The 25,304-nt window shown below is 32.6% G+C and overlaps 1 protein-coding gene across 2 annotated transcripts; it reads left to right on the plus strand.

The window, feature by feature from the left end:
• Nucleotides 1–9,786: 9,786 nt before the first annotated feature.
• On the plus strand, nucleotides 9,787–19,782 carry LOC142226263 (uncharacterized). 2 transcript variants are annotated; one of them, XM_075296162.1, is made up of 3 exons: nucleotides 9,787–9,804; nucleotides 16,679–16,933; nucleotides 17,510–19,782. In XM_075296162.1, exons 2-3 carry the CDS (start codon nucleotides 16,769–16,771, stop codon nucleotides 19,385–19,387), a joined length of 2,043 nt encoding a protein of 680 aa, XP_075152277.1. In that variant the 5' UTR covers nucleotides 9,787–9,804; nucleotides 16,679–16,768; the 3' UTR covers nucleotides 19,388–19,782. The 2 variants fall into 2 exon arrangements, with proteins under 2 accessions (XP_075152277.1, XP_075152276.1); XM_075296161.1 differs by lacking the exon at nucleotides 9,787–9,804 and adding an exon at nucleotides 15,439–15,643.
• The last annotated feature ends 5,522 nt before the right edge of the window (nucleotides 19,783–25,304 follow it).

Raw genomic sequence — 25,304 nt, forward strand, 5'->3', positions numbered from 1 at the left:
GACAAATTTAATATACCCCCATCCTATGATGGAGGGTATAAAAATAGCAAACAATGTGAACTATTTCAGCCAACAGTGACAGATTCCCTCTTTAAGCAGACATTTTTTTAGCAGTTTTTTTGCTGTTTCTACTAACAAATTTCTTTGGGTGTACGATGTACAAAATACGTTTAATTTATTACAAACAAGTAAGTAAAGTCTAAAGTCGGGCGGGGCCGACTATATTATACCCTTCACCACTACACGCAAAGAAAAAAAACGTTTGGAAAACGTGTACCGAAAACGTTTTTCTTTTGTTAGAGTTTTTTGAACTGCTCCGAAAATTTTAAACTTTTATCATCAAAAAAATTCGTTAGTTACAAAATTTTTATTTTTTCAATAAAAAAAGTTATTTTTGAAACAACAACACAGTCCATTTCGTTTATATCAAACACTCTTCTTTTCTGACTTTGGGTCTTTAATAAGACAGATTTTACAGGTCAAAATTTTATATACTACAATATAATGTTGAACATTTTTTCGGAATCATCCGAACATATGTGGAATATATGTAAAAACAAGTATATACAGCAGTAAGTTCGGCCGGGCCGAATCTTAAATACCCACCACCATGAACCAAATATTAGGGTTTCCTTTGAAATTTCAGCAGGGCTTGAGGACACTTCCGGAAGATAAATTTAAAGATTTCACCTACGAGGATTATATCAGGTTCTGGATTTATAAGAACCATTTTTGTTTGAGTTTTAGAGGAATTATTAACATCTCTTGTAAGTGTGCAAGAAAATTATAAAATAACGTCTTGATTTGAAATCTTAAATCTGTAGATTTTCACCGGGAAGTAAAATTTGGAAATATATGGGGGCTATACCAAAACATGGACCGATACTCACCATTTTCGGCACACCTATTTATGGTCCTAAAATACATTTAGATTTCCAATTTCAGGCAAATTGGATAAAAACTACGGTTTCTATAAGCCCAAGACCCCAAATCGGGAGGTCGGTTTATACGGGCACCATACCAAAACATGGACCGATACTCACAATTTTTGGCACACCTCTTTATGATCCGAAAATACCTCTAGATTTCAAATTTCAGGCAAATTGGATAAAAACTGCGGTTTCTATAAGCCCAAGAAGTAAAATCGGGAGATCGGTCTATATGGGTGCTATACCAAAACATGGACCGATACTCACCATTTTTGGCACACCTCTTTATGGTCATAAAATACTTCTAGATTTCAAATTTCAGGCAAATTGGATAAAAACTACGATTTCTATAAGCCCAAGACCCCAAATCGGGAGGTCGGTTTATATGGGGACTATATCAAAACCTGGACCGATATAGCCCATCTTCGAACTTGATCTGCCTGCAGACAAAAGACGAGTTTGTGCAAAATTTCAGCACGATTGCTTCATTATTGAAGACTGTAGCGTGATTACAACAGACAGACAGACAGACAGACACACAGACAGACAGACAGACGGACAGACGGACATCGTTATATCGTCTTAGAATTTCTCCCTGATCAAGAATATATATACTTTATATAGTCGGAAATCGATATTTCGATGTGTTACAAACGGAATGACAAACTTATTATACCCCCGTCACCATTCTATGGTGGTGGGTATAAAAACTTTGGTCGAAGCAGGGATCGAACCCACGACCCTTGGCATGCAAGTCGGACGTAGCAACCACTGCTCCACGGTGCCAAACTAAATGTTTCTTTGTGTTAAATAAACTTTGTTTATTCGGTTCGTGGGCGCCGCAAGCTATGCTATATAAATATAACTTATATGGATATTTATCTATTGATGACCATAACAGGTACATAGCTCAGTGGTTAGTGTGTTGGCTTACAAAGTGCATGGTCCGCGGTTCGATTCTCCGTCCAGGCGAAAGGTAAAAAAAATTTTAAAATTTATAAAATCGTATAATTTCTTCTACATTGTTGGTATTACAGGAAAAGGTGTTAGGAACTAAAAAACATCGTGGATGTGAGAAAGATGTGAGGGAAAATGCAATTAGCAAGAAAACAATGTTTTTTTAGTTTGCCTTTATGAAATTGTTTTTACATCCTGGAAAAGAATAAACGTTTATCACAAAAAGTATATACTTTTCTTCCAAATACACTTCCTTACAGCGAAAAGCAAATGAGAAACGAACTTTGTTTGTCTAAAATTTCGTTTAGGAGGAAAGAATTATTTTTTTGCGTGTAGAATTAAAAATTAAATCGGCTAACACCCTGGGATGAAACATATACATATGTATTCGAGATATAGGACAATTTTAGTAATATTTAAAATTTTTGCTACTCAGCAGTGGCGATTTTACAAGGATATTGGTCAAATCTCGCCAAGATATGTGGTCAATTGTGGGTTGTGATATATTATTTTAAATAAAGCTCCGATTTCCACAAATCGGAGCTTTATTTAAAATTCGACCATTCTGTGAAAAGTTTGGCATTACTGTGTGTAGAACATGACTACGATATGGGGAAATCAACACAGAATTTTGTGTAAAATGTGGGTATTTTGGCCATATTAGATTAAGAAGACACATTTGAATAGCATATTAAATATATTCTCTGTGGAAACTATCGAGTCAATTGGAGGAAACTCCAATTGAAAATGGGTCTAAAATAAGAAACATTCTACCATATTTCCCCTACTCTGGCGTGCATATATATGGGAGCTATATCTAAATATGAACCGATTTTGACCAAATTTGACATGCATAGTTAGAATAATATTCCTGCTATCTCAGCAAAAAAAAACGTAAATTGGAGAATAATTTTGGCCTCCGTCATAAGGGTGCAAATCGGACAAAAGATATATATGGGAGCAATATCTAAATCTGAACCGATTTCAACCAAATTCAGCACAATTAACAATACTATTAAACGTACTCCTTGTGCAAAATATGAAGCAAATCAGGATAAAACTCTGGTTTTTTTGCCATATAGGTAAAAATCAGACAGAAGATATATATGGGAGCTATATCTACATCTGAACCGATTTCAACGAAATTTGGTATTCTTAATGATGCTATTAAACGTACTCCTTGTGCAAAATTTGAAGCAAATCAGGGCAAAACTCTGGCTTTTGAGGCCATATAAGTTCAAATCGGACGAAAGATATATATGGGAGGTATATCTAAATCTGAACTGATTTGGCTGATATTTTGCATATCTTTCGAAAGCCCCAAAATAGTTGGCTGCCCGAAATTTTGAGAAACCGGTATTTTAGGACTACTAATAAGTGTGTCGAAAATGGGGTGTATCGGTCCATGTTTTGATATAACTTATTTGTGGTCCTAAAATACCGGTTTCTCAAAATTTCGGGCAGCCAACTATTTGGAGTTTTTTGTCTGATTGTTTAATTTAATAAAAAAAAAAATCTCGCACAAAAACGCGCAGCATTTTATTACTTAATACAAAAGCCTTGGAATTGTAGTTTATTAAAACATTAATATTCTAACGCCAAGTGACACCATTCATATTTAAATATCAAAGAATATTTTGAAAATAGCCAAAATTTAGACACAATTTTAATATATTTTTTTTTTTTCAAAATATTTATACACATTTTTTGTTTACTCAATTTTTATAGAGCAACGCTAAAATACCTGAGGTTGAAGATTCCATAGTGAAAGTATTACTTTTGACTTGCGAAAAACTATATATTCAGCTCCAAGATATACCGAATTTCAAAAAAAAACACTACTTTGATCGAATAGCTCAAAAATTACTTAACTTTAACTTGACAAGTAAATAACATATAACATTTTAATTTTCCGTTGTGATTTAGAATTTTATATACATTATTCGGATACTAAGTATTTTCCAAAAAAAATGTTTTTCAATTAATCTCCATTTTTTGCGACTTTGCCCCTCTGTACGTCGGTTAATTAGCGCCAAGCCCAAAAAAGATGGATACATGACACAAGCTCCTGCTCAATTTATGAGGAGATGGCACGGTGTTAGGCAGCCACCGTGGTGCAATGGTTAGCATGCCCGCCTTGCATACACAAGGTCGTAGGTTCGATTCCTGCTTCGACCGAACACCAAAGAGTTTTCAGCGGTGGATTATCCTACCTCAGTAATGCTGGTGACATATCTGAGTGTTCCAAAGCTTCTCTAAGTGGTTTCACTACAATGTGGAACGGACGCGGATATAAAAAGGAGGTCGCTTGTCATTGAGCTTAACATGGAAACGGCAGCACTCAGTGATAAGAGTGAAGTTCACCACTTTGGTATCACAATGGACTGAATAGTCTAAGTGAGCCTAAAATATCGGGTTGCCACTATACTAGAGGTTTGCACGTGACACGAAATTGTCGTGACTCACACGTGAGTCATGCTGACGGCAACGGCGTGAGTGTGCGTGAGCGTGATTAACCAATCAAATGTCGTGCGTGAGCGTGAGTCACGAAAATGATATCGTCGTGAGTGTGCGTGAGTAATGAATTTCGGAAAAAAAGCTCTCGAAAATAATCCCGCTTACGAACAAAAGATGCTTACGAGTTGAATTCATTTATAATTTTAGTGACATCATTTTAATCATACTCATGTTTTTAGTCGGGTTCTATAAGTAAATTACTCATAAAATTATTCGTGAGTCACGATATTTTTCGTGAGTCACGACATTTAAAAGATTTTCGTGCGTGAGTGTGCGTGAATACAAAATTTCTTTTCGTGAACGTGCGTGAGTCCTACGAAAAGATATCGTGCGTGAATAAGATTTCTCCGTCGTGAATGTGCGTGAGCAAAATATTACTCACGTGCACACCTCTACACTATACCTAACCTAACTAAACGATGTTAGTAGCTCGACGGAGGGGGGGATTCTCCTCCTCTGAGGAGTGACATTTTAAATTTGTTGAAAAAAATTCTGATTCAATCACGAAATTAATTGATCCAATTAATTTTTTAATTGAAATGTCTTCAATTACAGAAATGAGAGTATCAATTAAAAAATTAATTGACAGCCAATTAAAAAGTTAATTATTCCAATTAAAAAATTAATTGATACTATTAATTGATTGATTGATTTTTGATTCAATTAAAAAATTTGTTGAATGAATTAAATTTTTAATTGAATATTTTTTAAAACTCCATTAAGATTTTAAGTGGAAAAATGTTCGTGACATTTTTTCTGTGTAGTTTTTTTTAATTAGTTTTATGATAGAAATTAAGTACACTCAAAAAAAAGTGAACCCTATATTTCACTAAAGCCGATTTAACTGTCATTTTTTTCATGGAATTATTTATTACATTTTAAGAAAGTTTCCATGACTTTAATATTTTTTTGCATACGTTAAAAAATTAATTTAAAAAAGAGGAAAAAAATATACACAAATGCATAACGATTAACTAAAATCGTGTCTCCCGCAAAATAGTTCTGAATTTCTTAAATTTTGTAAATTTTACCAATAATTCGCCCATCTTGAACGCCCATTTGGAACTCCAATTTTTTCCTTCAAACTATAAAATTTTCTTTAACAAGTGAAAAAAAAAAAATAATTATGTCTAATAAATTTTCTTGAATTTTTCGAAAAATATTTACTTTTTTTTGTGATATCGGCGTGATGTCAGCGTTTGTAATACTGTTTAGTTAAAATTTTCTAAAAATAATCGAAATTTTCTAAAATTAACCAAAATTTTTCTTCCTGGTGGGTTCACTGTTTTTTCAGTGTATATGTTTTGAGACACCTTTTTACGAGTTTTGTGGACAACGCACAGGCATCGCTACCGTTGTGCCAATTTAGTTGCAAATTTTTCACTTTTTTTGGACGGTGCCACCATAAGCGTAGGAAGGCCTCTGGGGAGTGGGCTTAGACCCCCCCCCCCCCCAGAAAAAAATTTAGCCCCCCATAATTTGAAAACCTATTTACGATTTTACATTTTTATAAAAATTAAACAAGTATATACAATCACACAAAGTTCCGCTAAAGACTTTCATGCACAATCGAATTACTTGGGTTGTGGTAGCAGTTGCCGATGGCAATGTTTGAAGTCTGATATTTATGAAATAGAGCTGTGATTGAACTTGGGAGCCACCGTGGTGCAATGGTTAGCATGCCCGCCTTGCATACACAAGGTCGTGGGTTCGATTCCTGCTTCGACAGAACACCAAAAAGTTTTTCAGCGGTGGATTATCCCACCTCAGTAATGCTGGTGACATTTCTGAGGGTTTCAAAACTTCTCTAAGTGGTTTCACTGCAATGTGGAACGCCGTTCGGACTCGGCTATAAAAAGGAGGTCCCTTGTCATTGAGCTTAACATGGAATCGGGCAGCACTCAGTGATAAGAGAGAAGTTCACCAATGTGGTATCACAATGGACTGAATAGTCTAAGTGAGCCTGATACATCGGGCTGCCACCTAACCTAACCTAACCTAACCTGCGATTGAACTTATGGTTTAGTTGAATAACTAACAGCCTGTTTCTGTATGTCGAACGAGTTCAATCGATCGACTTAAATACATAGAAACAGCTATTTTTTGGTTATAAATTCAGCTGTTTGTTTCCATTTTAGTCGATCGACAGAGCTCATTCGACATACAGAAACAGGCTGTAAAGCTCCGTTATTATATTGTTTAGTCTGGTTTAGTCATCTTAATTAAAAAATAGTAATTGGCATTAAAAATATTCTTTCATAAATTAATATCTTAATAATGCTGCAAAAAAGCGTCGCCAAAAAAGAAGTGAAAATTTTCTTTTTGGGTCCGGAAGTGGTGCAAAATTGGCGGAGAAGCGATGAATGTAATAGGAACTCGTAATATAACGAATGTCCACCGTTTCAACAGCCGTTGCAATAAATTTGCATCACAGCCGTTGCCATAAATTTGCATATCACAATGGACTGAATAGTCTAAGTGAGTCTGAATCTTAATCGGGCTGCCACTTTAACCTAATAAATTTGCATCACTTCTTACGGTGTAATCCGAATTCAGAATGTGAATTTTGAATGTGAATTAAAAAATTGTGTGATATTTTCCCAAATAAATAATTTTTATTTATTCGTCGACCTTTTGTTAGAATTATATAAATATTTATAAAGACCTCGAGCTTCAAGAAACATTAATTTATAATAATTTTTATTTTTTTATGATTTTTAATGCATTCTAACGCTTGTTTGAATATTTTCAAAAATTATCGATTTTTCTATAATGGATTTGGCATTTTTGTGGCAAAATTTGAATAATTTTTACCATTTTATTTATTCTTACTCTTTTTTTAAACTATTTGAAAAAAGAAAACAAAACTTATAATTTAAATTAAAACTTATATTTTAAAATTTTACACTAAATTTGTCAAATTTGTGCCACTTTTTAAAAATAATTGTGCCACTTTTTCTTTCGTTTGCCACTTTTTGAAAATTCCCAACGGTAACGCTGCACACAGGTTAACATGGACGATAACAACGTACCTCAATTTTTCTTATTTTTCATTAGCGCCTAGAATGATGCTTTCCTCTTATGAGTGTGTTGACACCACGTACAATTCAGGCAAAGATGGCCCACAAGATCCTGGTTCTTGGCGTGAATTCGTTTGACTGTTCTATACATTTCCAATAAACACAGGATGAGCGTTTTTCAAATGCATCAACTTTTCAGTTTGAGGGTAAATGTAATTTTCAACATAAATTCAACTTGATTTGAAACAACCCATCTTCAACACAACTTCAAATTGTTTGCTTCCAATTTGCCAAAATGTTGACGAAATCTTTGAAAAGGTGTTGAAGATAATATGAGAAAAACTTGACAAAACACTACCATAAAATGCATTTGAATACTTCTTTGTGCAACGAAGTTTGTGGTCAATTGGAAGAAATAAAAGAATTGGAAAATTTTAGACAAATAACTGAATTTACTCTAAATAGTTCATAATATGAAAATAAAAAATGAAATAAAATTTTAAGGAAGTCACTAAATGTATATCTCTTTGCCGAAAAATAAAATTATGGATTCTACGTTCTTGGAAACATTAAAAAGCTGACCGATGAAAAAGTGTTGGACAATTAAGTGGAACTGCTTCAAATAGTTTATAATAAAAATTAAAGCAACATTTTAGAGAAGTCACTAAATTTAAATCTTTTTGCAGAAAACTAAAATCTTTGGATGGTACATTCTTGCAAACATTAAAAAGCTGACCGATGAAAAATGAGTGGCTTATATACAAGAAAAAGTTTCCAGAAACATTTCAAAGTGCAACCAATTAAAATTCTTAAAAACTTGATATTATTACATATCATTAACTTCTGGATGAATATGTGCATCACATCGTCAGTTTAGTTTACATCCTATCAGTTTAAAATTGATATTATGTGAATTCCTTCTGCTGGAAATCTATTCTAACACGCGGTCGAGCACGTTCTTAATTTCAAATTGCCCGCATTTAAATTAATTTTAATGTAGTTTTATGACACCAACAGGAAGGAAATCGAATTATCTATGCAAAAGTGTTTACAAATTATGTTTAAGATATTTAAAGTTTTGTTGTTTTGTTCTTATTTGTTGATATGTTTAATAAGACATTTATTTTTCAATTAGTATTGTACTGTATTATGTAGTGTAGTGTATTATTATATATTTTATTTTGACGAAAATGAATAAATTATACAAAATTCATAGAATTTTGGCTTTGACTTTCAATTAGAAGTGGGGATATCATTTATACAAATTTTGGTTGAAAAGTATTTGCAACAATGTTAATTTTTATTTTGACTCGCATCGCAAATTGTTTGAGAAATTATTCAGTAGCGAGGCGTTTCAATTTGAGGATAACACTTGAGAAATTATTGCTAATGTGTTGAATTTTACTGTTGAGGGTAATATCTGTTTTTTGTTGAGAACGGAATTTTCTCAACAATTTCTCAAGTTGAATATTACCTTAATCCTTTGAAAAATTGTTGATATTTAGCATTTTTCAAGCGTTTGTGTTTATTGGGTTACCATAAAGGAGCCTTGACACCAAACGTTTACTATTGTTATGCGCTTTACAGACTATCAGTTATTCCGGACGACAGTGCTCGTGTCGAACATATCCCATATATTGTGCCCATTATAAGTTAAGTCCGAAGGCATAATCGATACTACTGTATGTTTATGGGATCGATAACACATTTACCGATTATTTAGTCATCGCCGACAAGTCGTATCGATCCGACATACTGCAAGATTCTTTACAAACACTGACATTCCGTCCGGAATAACTGATAGTCTGTAAAGCGCTTTAAAAAAAACTTAGCAGATTACTCTTACCCCTTGTTACTTCCAATGTGTGTGAACGTAGTATTAGCTGCTTGAATGACACCACCTTGTTATTAAAGCATAGTGAATCGAACCTTCATCTTTACGATACTGTACGTATGTACATATATCGACCACACTTTGGCATCTCTGGAAAGAACATAGCTCTTTATGATAACGCAGACAGCCGCCAAAACCAAGAAGAAAAATAATTTAAAAGAAGTATTGGCTTTTGTTTACTGTCACTATTTACTTTTCACGTAATCTCTGAAGTGTAAAAGTGTTTGGGAAAGAAAAAAGAAATAAAGAGGATAATACCTCATTCACATTACACTTCCAAAATCCACTTTTACTAGATTTCAACTGTCATTTGCCTTATAAAAAGTAGATTTCAAATCTCGAAAATGTAGATTTCGAGCATAATGTGTATAGCCTATAAATGAATTGTATGTGTTTTCTTTTGACCAAATTGGTGGATATGTGTGGGTTTGTGTCGTATTTATAAACAAACCCAAAAGGAAAACATTTTGTGTGATCGTCAACAAAGGTAAACAAAGAAATCAGCAATTTATAATTTCAATGGTTCATATTGTACATTTTGCCAGTTAATGTTTTTCAATTTGTTCGGCTACACCAGCGATTTTTAAAAGTGACCCTTATGCTTGGGACGTAAAAAATATGTCAATAATTGGAAATTAAATGTGAATTTTATATATACCACCAGGCAATTTATTAGTGCCTGAAAGCATTTTATGACTTCGACACAGCTTGGATGATGTGTAAAATGAATTTTGCTAGTGTCATATTTGAGGGTTGTTTTGATGTAAATGACAAATCTGGAAAAACACGATAATGAAGACAAGTTTTCCAAAACATTGTCTAAGTGAATAATTTTTAACACAGCAAATTTACGTATTATTTCTTCCACTAAAAATTTAGTGACCTGAGTTGTTGTTATGCATTGCCTTTAGTAAGACAAATTTAGTTTTGTGACATAGCACAATAAAACTAAATATTTATAAGACCCTAAAATCTATGTAGATCTTTTGGAATGGCCTGTATGTGATTACCTCTTTGCCCATTCGTGGTCGCAATGTTTGCTTTGGGTGTTTGGATTCTTTGCAGGTATCACAATTTTTCAAATATTGTTTGATTTGTGTGACCATGGATTGTCGATAGAAATTTTCCCTTCATTGTAGGGTGTCTTTGTTACTTCTCTATTATGCGCTTTACAGACTATCAGTTATTCCGGACGGAATGTCGGTGTTTGTAAAGAATCTAACAGTGTGTCGAATCGATACGACTTGTCGGCGATGAATAAATAATCGAAAAATGTGTTATCGATCCCATAAACATGTAGCAGTATCGATTATGCTTTCGGACTTAACTTATAATGTGCACAATATATGGGATAAGATCGACACGAGCACTGTCGTCCGGAATAACTGATAGTCTGTAAAGCGCATAAATGGTATTTTCATTGTGAGATTTTCTTATTATTTCTTTGGTCTATGCCACATGTAACCATATTCTCCATGATTCCTCTTCTGACTCAACACCTTACCTATTAAATATAACTTACAGATAAACAATTCCCTCACACACTTTTAGATCAGGTAAAACTTTTTGGTTTTCCTGTATCATGTCAATTAAATCTAAATAATTTTGGTGTTTGTGTGTCCAGTAGATATTTCTTCTATGTCCACGTCTGGCACAATATTCTTAGTCCCTTTTCGGTGTTCAATTTTGAACGTATACCGTTGTCATTTTAAACTCCGCCTTGCGAGGCATCCACTTAGGAATTTTGCTTCATCAACCCTTGAAGGCTGCAGTGGTCAGTTAAAACTGTAAAGTCCATTGGTTCGACATACTGTCGAAATCGCTCGATAGCCAGGATAACTATCAAATTTTTTTTCAGTTGTAGAATAATTTCTCTGCACTGAAGAATGGCTTTGAAAAATCGTGGCTGTCAGTGGCGCTGTTAGAGTAGAAAAATCCTGACTTTTACCATTCCACGCCTTTACCATCCTACGGTACCAAGGAATTTTCTGACATCTTTTGCGTTCTTAACCCTAGGATATGCGATAAGCTTTCGATCACTGAGCGCTCAAAGTCAAATTTGGTCTGGCCAGACCAAGTAGTCTATCCTAGAGTTAAGCGGTGCATCGATTTTTGATTTATAACCGACAATATACCCAAGGTACTTCAAATAGGTGTAGGAAAATTTAGACGTTTTCATATGGATGGTCAGGCCTGCATTAGTTGCTTCTTTTTAGACAATGTCTAATAGCTCCGTGTGAATTTCGAATGTGGGTGTCATCCAGATACGCGAAATTCGGTTTCAACTCTGGAGGAATTACCTTGTCCATTAAGCTGTACATATTTTGAGAAGCATTGCACAGTCCAAAGGGCATTACTTTAAATTGGTAATGTGGCCTTCCTTGGACTGTGAATGCTGTCAATGACCTGCTTGATTCCTCCAGAGGAATTTGCAGAATGCATCTTTCAGATCTATTGCAGAGATGTAATGAGTGTCACTCAATCATGGATGGCTATACGTTAGAACAAAATAAATCTTCCCATTTTACTAGGCGTCCAAAATTGTAACTGTAGGTTAAAGTAAAAAAATTGTCCCATGTTGCCGGGTGAAAAAAATGTCACAACTCCCTGCTCAATTTATGAGGATTTATTAGTAGCTGCAGCTTAGCTCGTCGAATGGAGGGATTCTTCTTTCACTGAGGGTCGAGATTTTAAATTAGTTGATGTGCCATATAAAATAACGGCTGCGAATAGAAATTAATATTTTAAACTGCAACGGTCACCAAATATAGTGACATCAAAAATCATCCACTATTGTTCGAACTCCGTACACGCCAAAAAATAATTCTTTCCTCCAAAAGAAATTTTAGACAAACAAAGTTTGTTTCTAATTTGCTTTTCGCTTTAAGGAAGTTAATTTGGAAGAAAAGTATATACTGTTTGTGATAAACGTTTACTCTTTTCCAGGATGTAAAAACAATTTCATAAAGACTAACTCAAAAAATAATCTTTTTTGGCTAATTGCATTTTCCCTCACATCTTTCTCACTTCCACGAGGTTTTTTAGTTCTTAGCGCCTTTTTCTGTAATACAAACAATGTAGAAGAAATTATACGATTTTATAAATTTTTAAAATTTTACCTTTCGCTTGGAGAGAGAATCGAACCGCGGACCATGCAATTTGTAAGCCAGCACACTATCCACTGAGCTACGTAGCTGTTATTGTCATCAATAGCTAACTATCCATATAAGTTATATTAATATAGCATAGCTTGCGGCGCCCACGAGCCGATTAAACTTTATTTAACGGAAACAAACATTTAGTTGGGCACCGTGGAGCAGTGGTTGCTACGCCTTGTATGCCAAGGGTTGTGGGTTCGAGCCCTGCTTCGACCAAACTCCAAAAAGTTTGTTTTTGTTTTTTTTTTTACATATATTCCCGATATGTTCGAAAGATTCCGAAAAGATGTTCAACATTACATACTACTATATTAAATTTTTACTATAAACTTTAAAATGTGTCTTATTAAAAACTTAAAGTCAGAAAAGAACAGTGCTTGATATAAACAAAATGGACTGTGTTGTTGATTCAAAAATATTTTTTTTTATTGGAAAAATAAAAATTTTGTAACAAACGATTTTTTGGTGATAAATTTAAAATTTTCGAAGAAATTCAAAAAACTCTAACAAAAGAAAAACGTTGTTGGTACACGTTTTCCAAACGTTTTTTGCGTGTATGACTTTGTAAAATTCCCCTAAATTGTAACGCTTTTTCAAGATCAGTGACCGTTACATTTTTTTCTCTTTTTTTACTTTCTAAGAAAATTTTAAATTTTTGGAACATAGAAATAACTCTTCTCTTTTAAAAAGTTTTTCTTTTATTAATTTTAGATATTCATATATATAATTATACAATTTTAATTATAGTATATGAAGACAAATATATACGTACATATTTGGTCAACATAGGTATTAATATTTGAAAATAATCTGGTCTTTTATCAGTGCAATAAATATTGATTTTCTTTTATATCGTACTTTTTATATTATTTCATCTATTTGCTTTAAACGTATTTTTTAAAATTTTTAGATATTACTTTTAAGGTATTGTATGTTCAAGTAGCATTTGGGTAGTGTATATTTAATATTATTTATTTTTAGTTTCTTTTAAATTAGTTTTAAGATAGCAATTAAGTGTAGGTTTTGAGACACTTTGTTTTACTAGTTGTGGACACAAACAGGTTAACATGGACGAAACGTATCTCAATTTTTGTAATTTAACGTATCTCAATTTTTGTAACTTTTTGAGACACTAAACAATTATATACAAAACAGTGTGACAACTTATATCATGTGTAATTCAGGCAAAGATTGCGCACAAGATCCTGGTTCGTTTGACTGTTCTATACCATACCATAAGGGGGCCTTGGCCTATCTAGAAAGATCTGTATACGACCAAAAATTATTATTTTCTTTATTTAACACTTTTTTCATCACATTTCGGATAGACTACGATATTTTTATAAAATTGTATTACAATTAGTGATGTAAATATTATGTTGCTATGAAGAAAAAAGGTATTTTATAAAAAAATGGTATTTTACGTCATTTCACCCGAAACACATGATCATAGAAAACTTGTGGTACTTGAATTACATATTGGTTTATGCCAAAATATATCAATAATTAATCATTTATCATTTAACAACACAAAAAAAGGAAATAAATTTATTTTTTTATTTCGAAGTTAATCAATAAATCTCAATCGCTAAACAAAATATTCTTAGCTAAAACATGTAATTCCAGCACCATAAGTTTACTATGTAAAAATTCAGCATATTATTCTTACCCCTTTTTACTTCCAATAAAACAAAAAGAAATAATTGTGTCTTTAAACCAATACGCCAAATTCATTGGAATATATTATTCAATAATCTTCAAAAAATTATAATTTTCCTCTTATATTTTTAATTTGTTCACACTCTAACTCTTTCTTTTCTGAATATCCAAAAAGAAAAATAATTTAAAAAAGGCTTCTGTTTACTGTCACATACAAGACGGTCCATAGAAGAAATTTTGATAGGGTCAATCAACATCCTCCTGGATGTACGAATCAAATAAAATGCACTTGAGATGTGTAAAAAGATTTCGGTGCTAAAATCAATATTTCGTGTGTGAACGTAGTATTAGATGCTTGAACGACACCACCTTGTTATACAAACATCGAATTTTTATCTTTACGATACTGTACGTATGTACATTAATCGACCACACTTTGCAATCTCTGGAAAGAACATAGCTCTGTATGACACCGCAAATGCAACGAGTAAGCATTGTTATACATAAAATAAACACACTCATTTTGGAGTGTTGCGTTTTGATGGTTTAACATGTAACTTTACTAAAGTTACTTTAGTCATAATCAGGGATGTAAAATACAATTTTTAAGAAAGTACAAAAAAGGTATTTTTTGAGCGGAAAGGTACTTTTTACTAAATTTCAACAAAAATTTCACTGGAAAATTATTGTCAAGAGACTAAATTTTAAAGAAAATAAAATTTTTTTGCAAAAATTTTCTATAGAAATAAAATTTTGCAAAAAAAAATCTGTAGAAAAAAAAATGTTGCAAAATTTTTTCTATAGAAATAAAATTTTGCAAAAATTTCCTATAGAAATAAAATTTGTACAAAATTTTCAATTGAAATAAAATTTTGACAAAATTTTCTATAAAAATAAAATTTTGCAAAAATTCTATAGAGAAATAAAATTTTGACAACATTTTCTACCGAAATAAAAAATCGATAATCTAGAATCGCATTCTTTTTTCGACTAAAACATTCTTGAAGTTCAATAAAATCCTGTTTTTGACTATGTCTTTTACAAAATCGAGATTTTCTTCCCACATGAACATGCCTGTTTTGCCATATTTGTAAAAGACTATTAGCAAATAAAGTTGATAAAGACTTTCTCAAAATATATTTTGTCAAAGCTATTGTACCATAAATCTGATATCGACTCAAAAATATCTACACAAAAGGTACTAAATCATTCGCGGGGGTACTACGGTACTGACCGGGGTGAAAAAGTATTGAAAAAAATACTATAGTACTGCATTTTCCATCCCTGGTCATAATCAGCATTTATCAGAGCAAGACACATATAGTTCTAAGAAAAATCAATTGTCAAACAATTCTAACATATGGTTATGTCAACCTTTCGTAAAGCAATAATAATAACAACAGTAATATTGTGAAATATATGTGTATCTAAATGTTCTGTGTTTTTTGTTTTATGTATTTATACATAAATTAATATATACCGGTCGGATTTTTAATATTGTTGTTAAAGGTAATGATTGATGATACATGATTAATCCATGGATAATTGTATATTTTATTTTCGTGCATTCCAATTTATACTTTCTAATATTTGGGCAGGAAAATCAATTAATTGTTATAATTTATCATAAAAAATTTCTTTGTGGCAAATCAGAAAATGATTCGTTAATTATATGGCCCAGGTTAATAAAAAAACGATACATTTTTGGAAATCGATTGATTCTTGCATCTGGGAGCTAGTGCTCATTATAACATAACCGACATTTTGCTTGTCCAAATTGTATTATAAATTATTTTCTTGTACCAAATTAGAAAAGCATTGGGGCAATAACTTTATCTAAACTAGAATAGTTATGGCCAATATTTTCCCGTTTTGCGGTGTACTAAACAGAAATATCTTGTGTCAAATTTGAAGAAGATTGGTTAATATTTGTGTAAATCATTTAGTACTATAGGCGTGATTATTAAATGTTACAAGCGCTAAATCTCATATACGAAATGTTGTGAAGATTGTAGAGAGAAGTATTATATCGACATATCCTCCAAAAAGTATTACATTAGCGGCATATACTCCCACAGTAACATCTGTAGCTTCGTCCGGTTAGCTAGAGCGAAACAAAAAATTGTATGAAATTATGAAATGTCCAATCAATGAATATTTGAATATTGAATTTGAATATTTTCTTCCTGCATACACGAATCAAATAAAATTGACTCTATATTGAATTCGCAGTTATAGGTGGGTATTAGGTTCGAGTTTATCCGCTAAAATCGTCATTTTTTCACGATTACTTTTCCTTAATAATCCATTTTAAGGAATACAAACTTTGTGAAAATTTGCTATGGGCTATTTCCCATTAAGTTATAATAAAATTTACAACAAATATGTATAATTTTATGCCTTTTTTTACTGATTTAGTTTTCACTTTAGCGTCTAAACTCGAACTTAGTACTCACCTTATGTTAGAAATGTTTTGGAAAAACACACTATTCAATTTGTAATTTGCGAAATGTTATTTCAATTATTTTGAAACTTTTATTTTAGGATTTTGTCCATATAGTGAAATATCCCGATACTGCAGATAAGTTGCTTCATAAAATAATAAAAAATCTTGTTGGTTGAGAAGTTCCTGAAATGACATCGTCGTCGCCTTGGGGGAATCTGTGTCGTGTCTGTGGAAGTCCTGCCGATTATGATATATTCGATAAAATTCCTGCCTATCTCCATGCTAGTTCCAAGGATTTTCTTCATTGGCAATCGCCCATTTATGAGCTAATGCAAGATACTACCGGATTAAAGGTAATTAAGTACTAAACATTAACAAACCATAACCTAGGTAGATATATTTTATTGCGTAAATTTTATTGTTCATTTCTATATATAGGGTAGTTTTGAAAAGATGCCATATATTGGCATAAATGTTACGTTTATATTAGATGCAGCCAATAGCATTTCTAAATTTTTGGCCCTGGTTAATAGAAAGATAAATATGGTTTTATATTTGAGAGCAACTTCTAATTCTAATTACATATGACTGATATTTCGTATGTCCAAGGGTCATCATAAATAAGTTTCTTAACAGCTACTTCTACATCTGATCCCATATGACTGATATTTTGCATGTCCAAGATTTATCATAAATACTTCTGTCCCAAATTATAATGGTCTCCGTTAATTATATTGCTGATTTACGGTGTACTTACTATACATGATTATTTATAGGATAAGTTACATTCGATTAAGATTTTGGAAAGTTCGGGGATATAACAATTTCAATTGTAAGCTTGTGTTATACCCTCTTAAAAAATTTAGTGAGTCAGAAGAACTGTTACTCAATTTCAATCATTAATAATTATTTTTTATTTCGTTTTTTAGATCACAAGAGACGATGGTCTTCCACAACATATATGTGCATTGTGCATATCCTACTTAAAACACGCCTTTACATTCCGAGAAAAGGCTATTGAAATATGCCTAAATTTTTTGGCCGTGAAACAATACAAGGAAATTCTCAAAGGCAATAAAGAGTGGAACTACAAAAAGGCCGTAAATGATATTCTTTTAGAAAATGATAAAACTCCCATTAATGAGAATTCTTTGCTGACACAACCAACAAATAATCCAAAAGATGATGCAAATACGACAAATTCATGTTTTTACAAAGATCAGAACAAAGTCAATAAAAGGCTGATAACAAGTGGACAGGTTAATGACAACAGTAATATGGCGCGTGTTTTAACTAATCAAACGAAAAGTTGCCTAAACTATCTTTTGGAATTATATGACAATAAGGATTCCTATGAGCGTATACGTGGACTTGCCAGAAATGGAAGGCAAAAGAATTCTATCGGTGGTAATGTTTCTGGCAATTTCTCTAAAAAACGACAAAACTACGAAGATGAATTTTCTCGAAATATATCAAGCGATGAATACGACGATCCAGAATCTAATAGCGAAAGTACAACCGGTGCCAATGGTCCTTTGAAGAATAATAATATTTTCTCCTATAAGGAAAAAATGTTCCAGGAAGATGATATTATGGATTTGGATGAGTTAAAAGATCTAATTAATATTAACATAGAGTCTACATGCAAAGAACATAAGTGTAAATATTGTTCTCGCCGTTTCATGTTCGAAGAGACGATACAAGAACATTTGAAGAGTTGTGTAGACTTTAAATTTGCGGAGTTTTTCGAAGAGATTAAAAATCTTATGTACATCAAACGTTGCAAAGAAATATCTCCACATGAGTTTACAAGACGTATGATATTCAGTATACGGAAGACATGTATTTGGCTTAAGGAGAATTTAATTGAAACAACGTTACCAGATCTTCTACAGAGTAGAAATGCAGAGATCGCAGAAGAATCTCCCGAAATTGAGAAAAGAGAAACTGAAACTAAAAGAGAAAAGGTATTGAATAGTATGGTGGATACATCGGATGGACGTCCTAACCCGATTAATGAAAGTAATAATATATTGCATGTCATAAGTTCTTCATTGGCTTCCAAAACAGGACAATCGAATCAAAAAGTTAATAAAACTGTAATCGGTTCATCATTTTTGCAAGACAAAATACTATCATCTAGCCCAACACCGGCGACGGCACCTGTTAGACAAACACCTATTAATATAAGTAATAATATTTTACACGAAATCGAAAGATCCGAAATGATTTTAAAAAAGCCCATTGCTATATTGGCCACTAGTGGTTTCAATCAATCCACTATGCCCGATATAACTAAGAAAACATCGCCAATATCGCCATCAACTGCCCCAAAAACTCAAAATCCCGAACGTTTAGCATTTTTGGAAAAATTACAAAATGCTGCTAAACCTATAACCCCGTCACCATTAACATTGGGCTCAACAACTCCAGTATTGGATAATTTACCACTAATCTCTGTGCGCCAAGATTTACTCGAAACGACGACAACTACTACAACCACTACAAGGACAAGAAGATCTCACGTTTCACCCCTTTTGGAACTACTGCACAATAACACTACAAAAATACAGAATTCATCCAATAATGCTTTACTAAATACTCCCTGTGCTCGTTGTCCAACATGCAATCTGTTATTCGAAACTTTGGACGCTTTGGAGATTCACAATGCATTACAGCACAATACAAAAGTGGCTGCCAGTGATGATGTTTATGGACCATCAACTGGTCCAGACCAAAGCGATACAGATAGAGAGGCTGAACATCGACGTATAATATCGCTATTCGAAAACGAAGACGAATTTTAATTTATATTTTATACAGTATTCTAGACTGGAAATGAGAACCCATTTTGAAATGTGTTCCATGCGATGAAGATTAGACTCTATTGAAGGCTTTCAAGTTCTTTAAGCTTATATACATATATATTTATTTATAGTTTTTTAATGTACGATTTTCGAAGTGATATTCGTGATATTTTTATTTGTATTTCAATTTTAATTTTGTTTTTAAATTATTCTAGATCTTTAATACTACTAAATGCCTATATATGGAACAAATTTATTATTACGTATATTTTTACGTATTATGTTTTGACAAAATTATGACTATAATCGTTGTTTGTAGAAATATTACAAAATAATTAAAATTAAATAAAGGTGAGATCACATAATCTCTTATTAAACTCAAACTTAATTAAAAATTATATAATTTTCTTTAAATGAGAGTGAAAGTGTTTCACGAAAAATTACCAGGTAAGAATGTAAGTTGATCTTTAAAATCTGAACAAAAACAATATCGAAATTACATTGTGAGGGGGATCTGCAAAGAATATTCAATAATAAATAGTTTTTAAGGTCATAAATAGACTTGTCGCACATTTTTTGGTTCCAGCGAAATAGTAATTAAATTTAAGTTTTTTTATTATATTATTATTCCGGAAATTTACAAAATATTGAATATGGTTCAGTTGTTAGAACTGTGAAATGGCTGCAATATCTTTCGGGTTATTTGACGTTCAAAACCGATTTCGAATGCATATTTCTTTAGACAAATAAAATTATAAAGGCAGGTGCGCACCTCAAGTACAATGATCGCTACCTAGATGATATACGTATTGATTCTGTTGTAATGGAAGCAAAGAAGTTTGTTTTTCGTATTTGCTATTATTTTAAAGTTGTTTAATAAGTGTAGAAATTAATGGCGATAACGATTCAAAAAGGGAATATTTGGCTTAGGATTCAAAGGTAATCTTAAAGAAAGGGAGAACGAGAGGGCACATAATGCTCTCTCTTAAATTAATTTAAAGTTAACGATCTAATAAGGCCTGTCAATAAAATATTAAGAAAAATCCTCACAACAAACTTGTCATAATCGGCACCTGCAATTTAAAAATCTGCAATGTAAATAATATTAAATTAAAACATAGAAACAAAACCAAAAAAATATATAGTTCATTTAAAAAAAAAACAAACAAAATTTGTATGCATAACTATTCACTTCAATAAAAGGAGAACAACGAATTCAGTTTCGCATAAAAATAACAAATAAGCTCGAAAAACAGAAAAACCTTTTATACGATAAAATAAAAATAAAAACATGTTTTGATTAAAACCAAAAATATTTCATATAACAAAAATAGAAAACTGTGCATTTCAATAAATGCAATAAAAATTCTATAGAAAAAATCGATGTTTCTAAAATTATAGGTTTTAATTCAGTAACATTCTTACTTAAAAAGTGATCTTTTGAATAAAGTAATCCTTAGAACTAATAATAAAAAATGACGATCGGTTTGTAAAAAAACGTAACGTGACTCCTTTTGTCGAAATCGGGCGATACATATATATGGGAGCTATATCCAAATTTGATCCGATTTCTTCCAAATTCAATAGCGTTCGTCCTTGTGCCCAAAAATACCCTGTACCAAATTTCATCCATATCGGTTAATAATTGCGAACGGAATCCTGTGAACAACAAATACATGGACAGGCGGACGGACGGACACCAAGCGCTAGATCGACTCAGGAGGTATTCTGAGTCGATCGGTATATATTTTATGGGGTCTAAAATCAATATTTCTGGTAGGCACATTTTTTGGCCGATCAAACTTATTATACCCTGACCACTAAATATGTGGTTTAGGGTATAACAAAGATTGTTTTTCATTTGCTTTTCGCTGTAAGGAAGTTTGTTTGGAAGAAAAGTATATAATTTTTGTGATACACGTAAGCAAACACACTATCCACTGGGCTACGTAGCTGTTATTGTCATCAATAGACAATTATCGTTATAACTTATATTTATATAGCATAGTTTTCGGCGCCCACGAGCCGATATTACAAATTTTATTTAACAGAAACATACATTTAGTTGGGCACCGTGGAACAGTGGTTAGTACGTCCGCCTTGCAAACCAAGGGTCGTGGGTTCGATCCCTGTTTCGACCGAATACCAAAAAGATTTGTTTTTTGTTTTTACATATATTCCAGATATGTTCGGAAGATTCCGAAAAGGTGTTACACATAACATACTACTATATTAAATTTTTAATATGAAACTGTAAAATGTGTCTTATTAAAGACTTAAAGTCAGAAAATAACAGTTCTTGATATAAACGAAATAGACTGTGTTGTTGGCTCAATTTTTTTTTTATTGGAAAAATAAAAATTTTGTAACAAACGAATTTTGTTTGTGATAAGTTTTCAATTTTCGAAGAAATTCAAGAAATTCTAACAAAAGAAAAGCGTTTTCGGTACACGTCAGTGTTGCCAGGTGATTTTTGATTCTTTCCCCCAAATCTTAAGAAAAAAACCCCTAAATTGGTCTAGGCTTTTTTCAAAAACCCCCAAAAAATTTAAGAATGTAAAAAGTACAAAAAAGGGTCCCAAATTTCGTGAAAAAATCCCGTAGTGATACACTTTAAAAATTGAATTTAACACAAATATATATACTGAAAGAAGATTTTTTTTTTCTGGGAAACGGAATTTTGGACAAACTAAGTTTTCTTTTGATGCTAAAAATTATTTCTTTGAAATAAATAAAAAATAAAATTTGCTCTTTAAGAAAATACTTTATAACAAGAGAGATTTTCGTTTGTTTAAAATTTCGTCCTTAAGGAAATTATTTTTTATTTGGATGTAATTATACTATATGTATATCAATTTAAAAAGCAGGCTTACTCTTAAAATGCTTTCAGCTGCTAAGTTCAAATACGATTGTTTTTAATTGTGTCAAATATTAAAAATGCCCTTTCAACAGAAAATTTTTGATTTAGGATCTTCTTCTTGACTTCCCGCTTCTTTTTTCTCATAATTCATGCCAAAATTGTTCCGAATTTGCTTGAGAATTGCTCCACTTTAATAGGTCCAATATATTTTTTTACCCCCAAAAATCCCCCCAAATAAATGTTACCCCTAAAAATCCCCCTAAACGTGAAAAACCCCCTAAATTTGGAGGGAAAACCCCTAACCTGGCAACACTGGTACACGTTTTCCAAGCGTTATTTTTTTGCCTTTATACACTCATAGCTGAAAAGTTGCTAAAAACAGCAGTAGGTTTTTTATAAAATTTTTAAATTCTAAAAATTGGGAGCCACCGTGGTGCAATGGTTAGCATACCCGCCTTGCATACACAAGGTCGTGGGTTCGATTCCTGCTTCGACCGAACACCAACAAGTTTTTCAGCCGTGGATTATCCCACCTCAGTAATGCTGGTGACATTTCTGAGAGTTTCAAAGCTTCTCTAAGTGGTTCCACTGCAATGTGGAACGCCGTTCGGACTCGGCTATAAAAAGGAGGTCCCTTGTCATTGAGCTTAACATGGAATCGGGCATCACTCAGTGATAAGAGAGAAGTTCACCAATGTGGTATAACAATTGACTGAATAGTCTAAGTGAGCCTGATACATCGGGCTGTCACCTAACCTAACCTAACCTAGATCTAAAATGTAACTCAAAGTAGTTTCTAGAATATTTTGCACACAAAAAATATCAATTAATTTGATTGTCAATACAATTAAAATTATGTTTAAATTTGAGCTAACAACGTAGTTTGTAAATACAATTAAGATTTTAGTCACTTTAGCAACTAATTTTGTTATATCAACAAACATTTTGTTATATCAACAAAAATTTAGTTGAACTTCAAAATTTTCTGTAACAATTTATTGTTAGCTCAAAAATTATAATATTATTTTGTGTGTATATAAAAACCGGTATTAAGTTGACATTATCGCGTAAAAATAGTAATTTTTTCACGGTTGATTTTCATCAATAATTCACTTTAAGACCGATATTAAGTTCGCATTATCTCGCTAAAATAGCCATTTTTCACGGTTTTACTTAATAACTCAATGTAAAGAGGTTAATCTTTTGCTTTGCTTCGGATCATTCTCATTGTAATTCTGCTTCTGCAGAAGCAGAAAATAATCTGATTTAACAGATTTATTTACGATTTTAGCGGCTGAAAGCGAACTTAATACCAACCTTTTCAGAAAATAAACATTTTGCATTGGATCCTTCCTTATCAAGTTAACATATAATAAAATTTGCCACAAAAAACTATAATTTTATTCTGTGTATGCAGATTTATTTTTGATTTTAGCTGCTAAAATCGAACTTAGTACCGACCGGTTCCCCGTCGAAACATAACATTTTGCTCTTGAAACATGTTTGAGGATAACATATTAATAGGTTGACTGATAAGTCCCCGGTCTGACACATAGATGGTGTCGCTAATATTAAATGCATATTATTTTTATATATATGTTTATATACCTACCTTCAAATGATTCGTGTCGAAATTTGACGTCTGCAAGTCAATTAGTTTGTGAGATAGAGCGTCTTTTGTGAAGCAACTTTTGTTATTGTGAAAAAATGGAAAAAAAGGAATTTCGTGTTTTGATAAAATACTGTTTTCTGAAGGGAAAAAATACGGTGGAAGCAAAAAATTGGCTTGATAATGAGTTTCCGGACTCTGCCCCAGGGAAATCAACAATAATTGATTGGTATGCAAAATTCAAGCGTGGTGAAATGAGCACGGAGGACGGCGAACGCAGTGGACGCCCGAAAGAGGTGGTTACCGACGAAAACATCAAAAAAAAATCCGCAAATGATTTTGAATGACCGTAACATGAAGTTGATCGAGATAGCAGAGGCCTTAAAGATATCAAAGGAACGTGTTGGTCGTTTGACCAAAAACAACAACGTGTTGATGATTCTGAGCGGTGTTTGCAGCTGTTAACTCGTAATACATCCGAGTTTTTCCGTTGATATGTGACAATGGATGAAACATTACTACACTTCTGAGTCCAATCGACAGTCGGCTGAGTGGACAGCGACCGGTGAACCGTCTCCGAAGCGTGGAAAGACTCAAAAGTCCGCGGACAAAGTAATGGACTCTGTTTTTTAGGATGCGCATCGAATAATTTTTATCGATTATCTTGAGAAGGGAAAAACCATCAACATTGACTATTATATGGCGTTATTGGAGCGTTTGAAGGTCGGAATCGCGGCAAAACGACCCCATATGAAGAAGAAAAAAGCGTTGTTTCACCAAGACAACGCACCGTGCCACAAGTCAATGAGAACGATGGCAAAAATTCATGAATTGGGTTTCGAATTGCTTCCCCACCCACCGTATTCTCCAGATCTGGCCCCCAGCGACTTTTTCTTGTTATCAGACCTCAAAAGGATGCTCGCAGGGAAAAAATTTGGCTGCAATGAAGAGGTGATCGCCATTGCCATTAGAATGACACCTTCTTTGCACACTATTTTTTTTAGTAAAAACCACTTCTTTGGAAGTCTTTTTGCTGCTAATTGAAAATGTTTATTCTTTAGTAAATTATTATCGATAATGTGCAAGTTAATATTGCGAACTATAAACATTGTGTATCAACACTTGAAATGTTTTGTTTTGTTTTTTTGTTTCGTTCTAATTTGACACAATATCATCGACCGGCTATTCAACGACGGCTAGATATGGCCAATAGCGCTTCAATGATGTGTATCTTAAGTATGTGAAAAAGAGAAATGTGATTATATCGTCAATGCCACGGGAACGAGCAATACTACAAGTGGAGTGACTAAACATGGGCCACATACTCTACGTCTGAATAATTCCCATTTTATAGCACAAAATCAAAATGAAAATAAATAAAATTAATAATTTTGATTCGAGACGATAACGAAGAAAATCAACCCCAAGATACACTATAATCTAATTAA

The sequence above is a fragment of the Haematobia irritans genome, chromosome 2 (assembly GCF_050003625.1).
Source record: "Haematobia irritans isolate KBUSLIRL chromosome 2, ASM5000362v1, whole genome shotgun sequence".
NCBI lineage: Eukaryota > Metazoa > Arthropoda > Insecta > Diptera > Muscidae > Haematobia > Haematobia irritans.

Coding starts and splice junctions, on each gene's coding strand:
- LOC142226263 (XM_075296162.1), top strand. CDS start 16,769: ATGACATCGTCGTCGCCTTGGGGGAATCTGTGTCGTGTCTGTGGAAGT. Junction 16,934..17,509: donor AAGATACTACCGGATTAAAG/GTAATTAAGTAC, acceptor TTCGTTTTTTAG/ATCACAAGAGACGATGGTCT.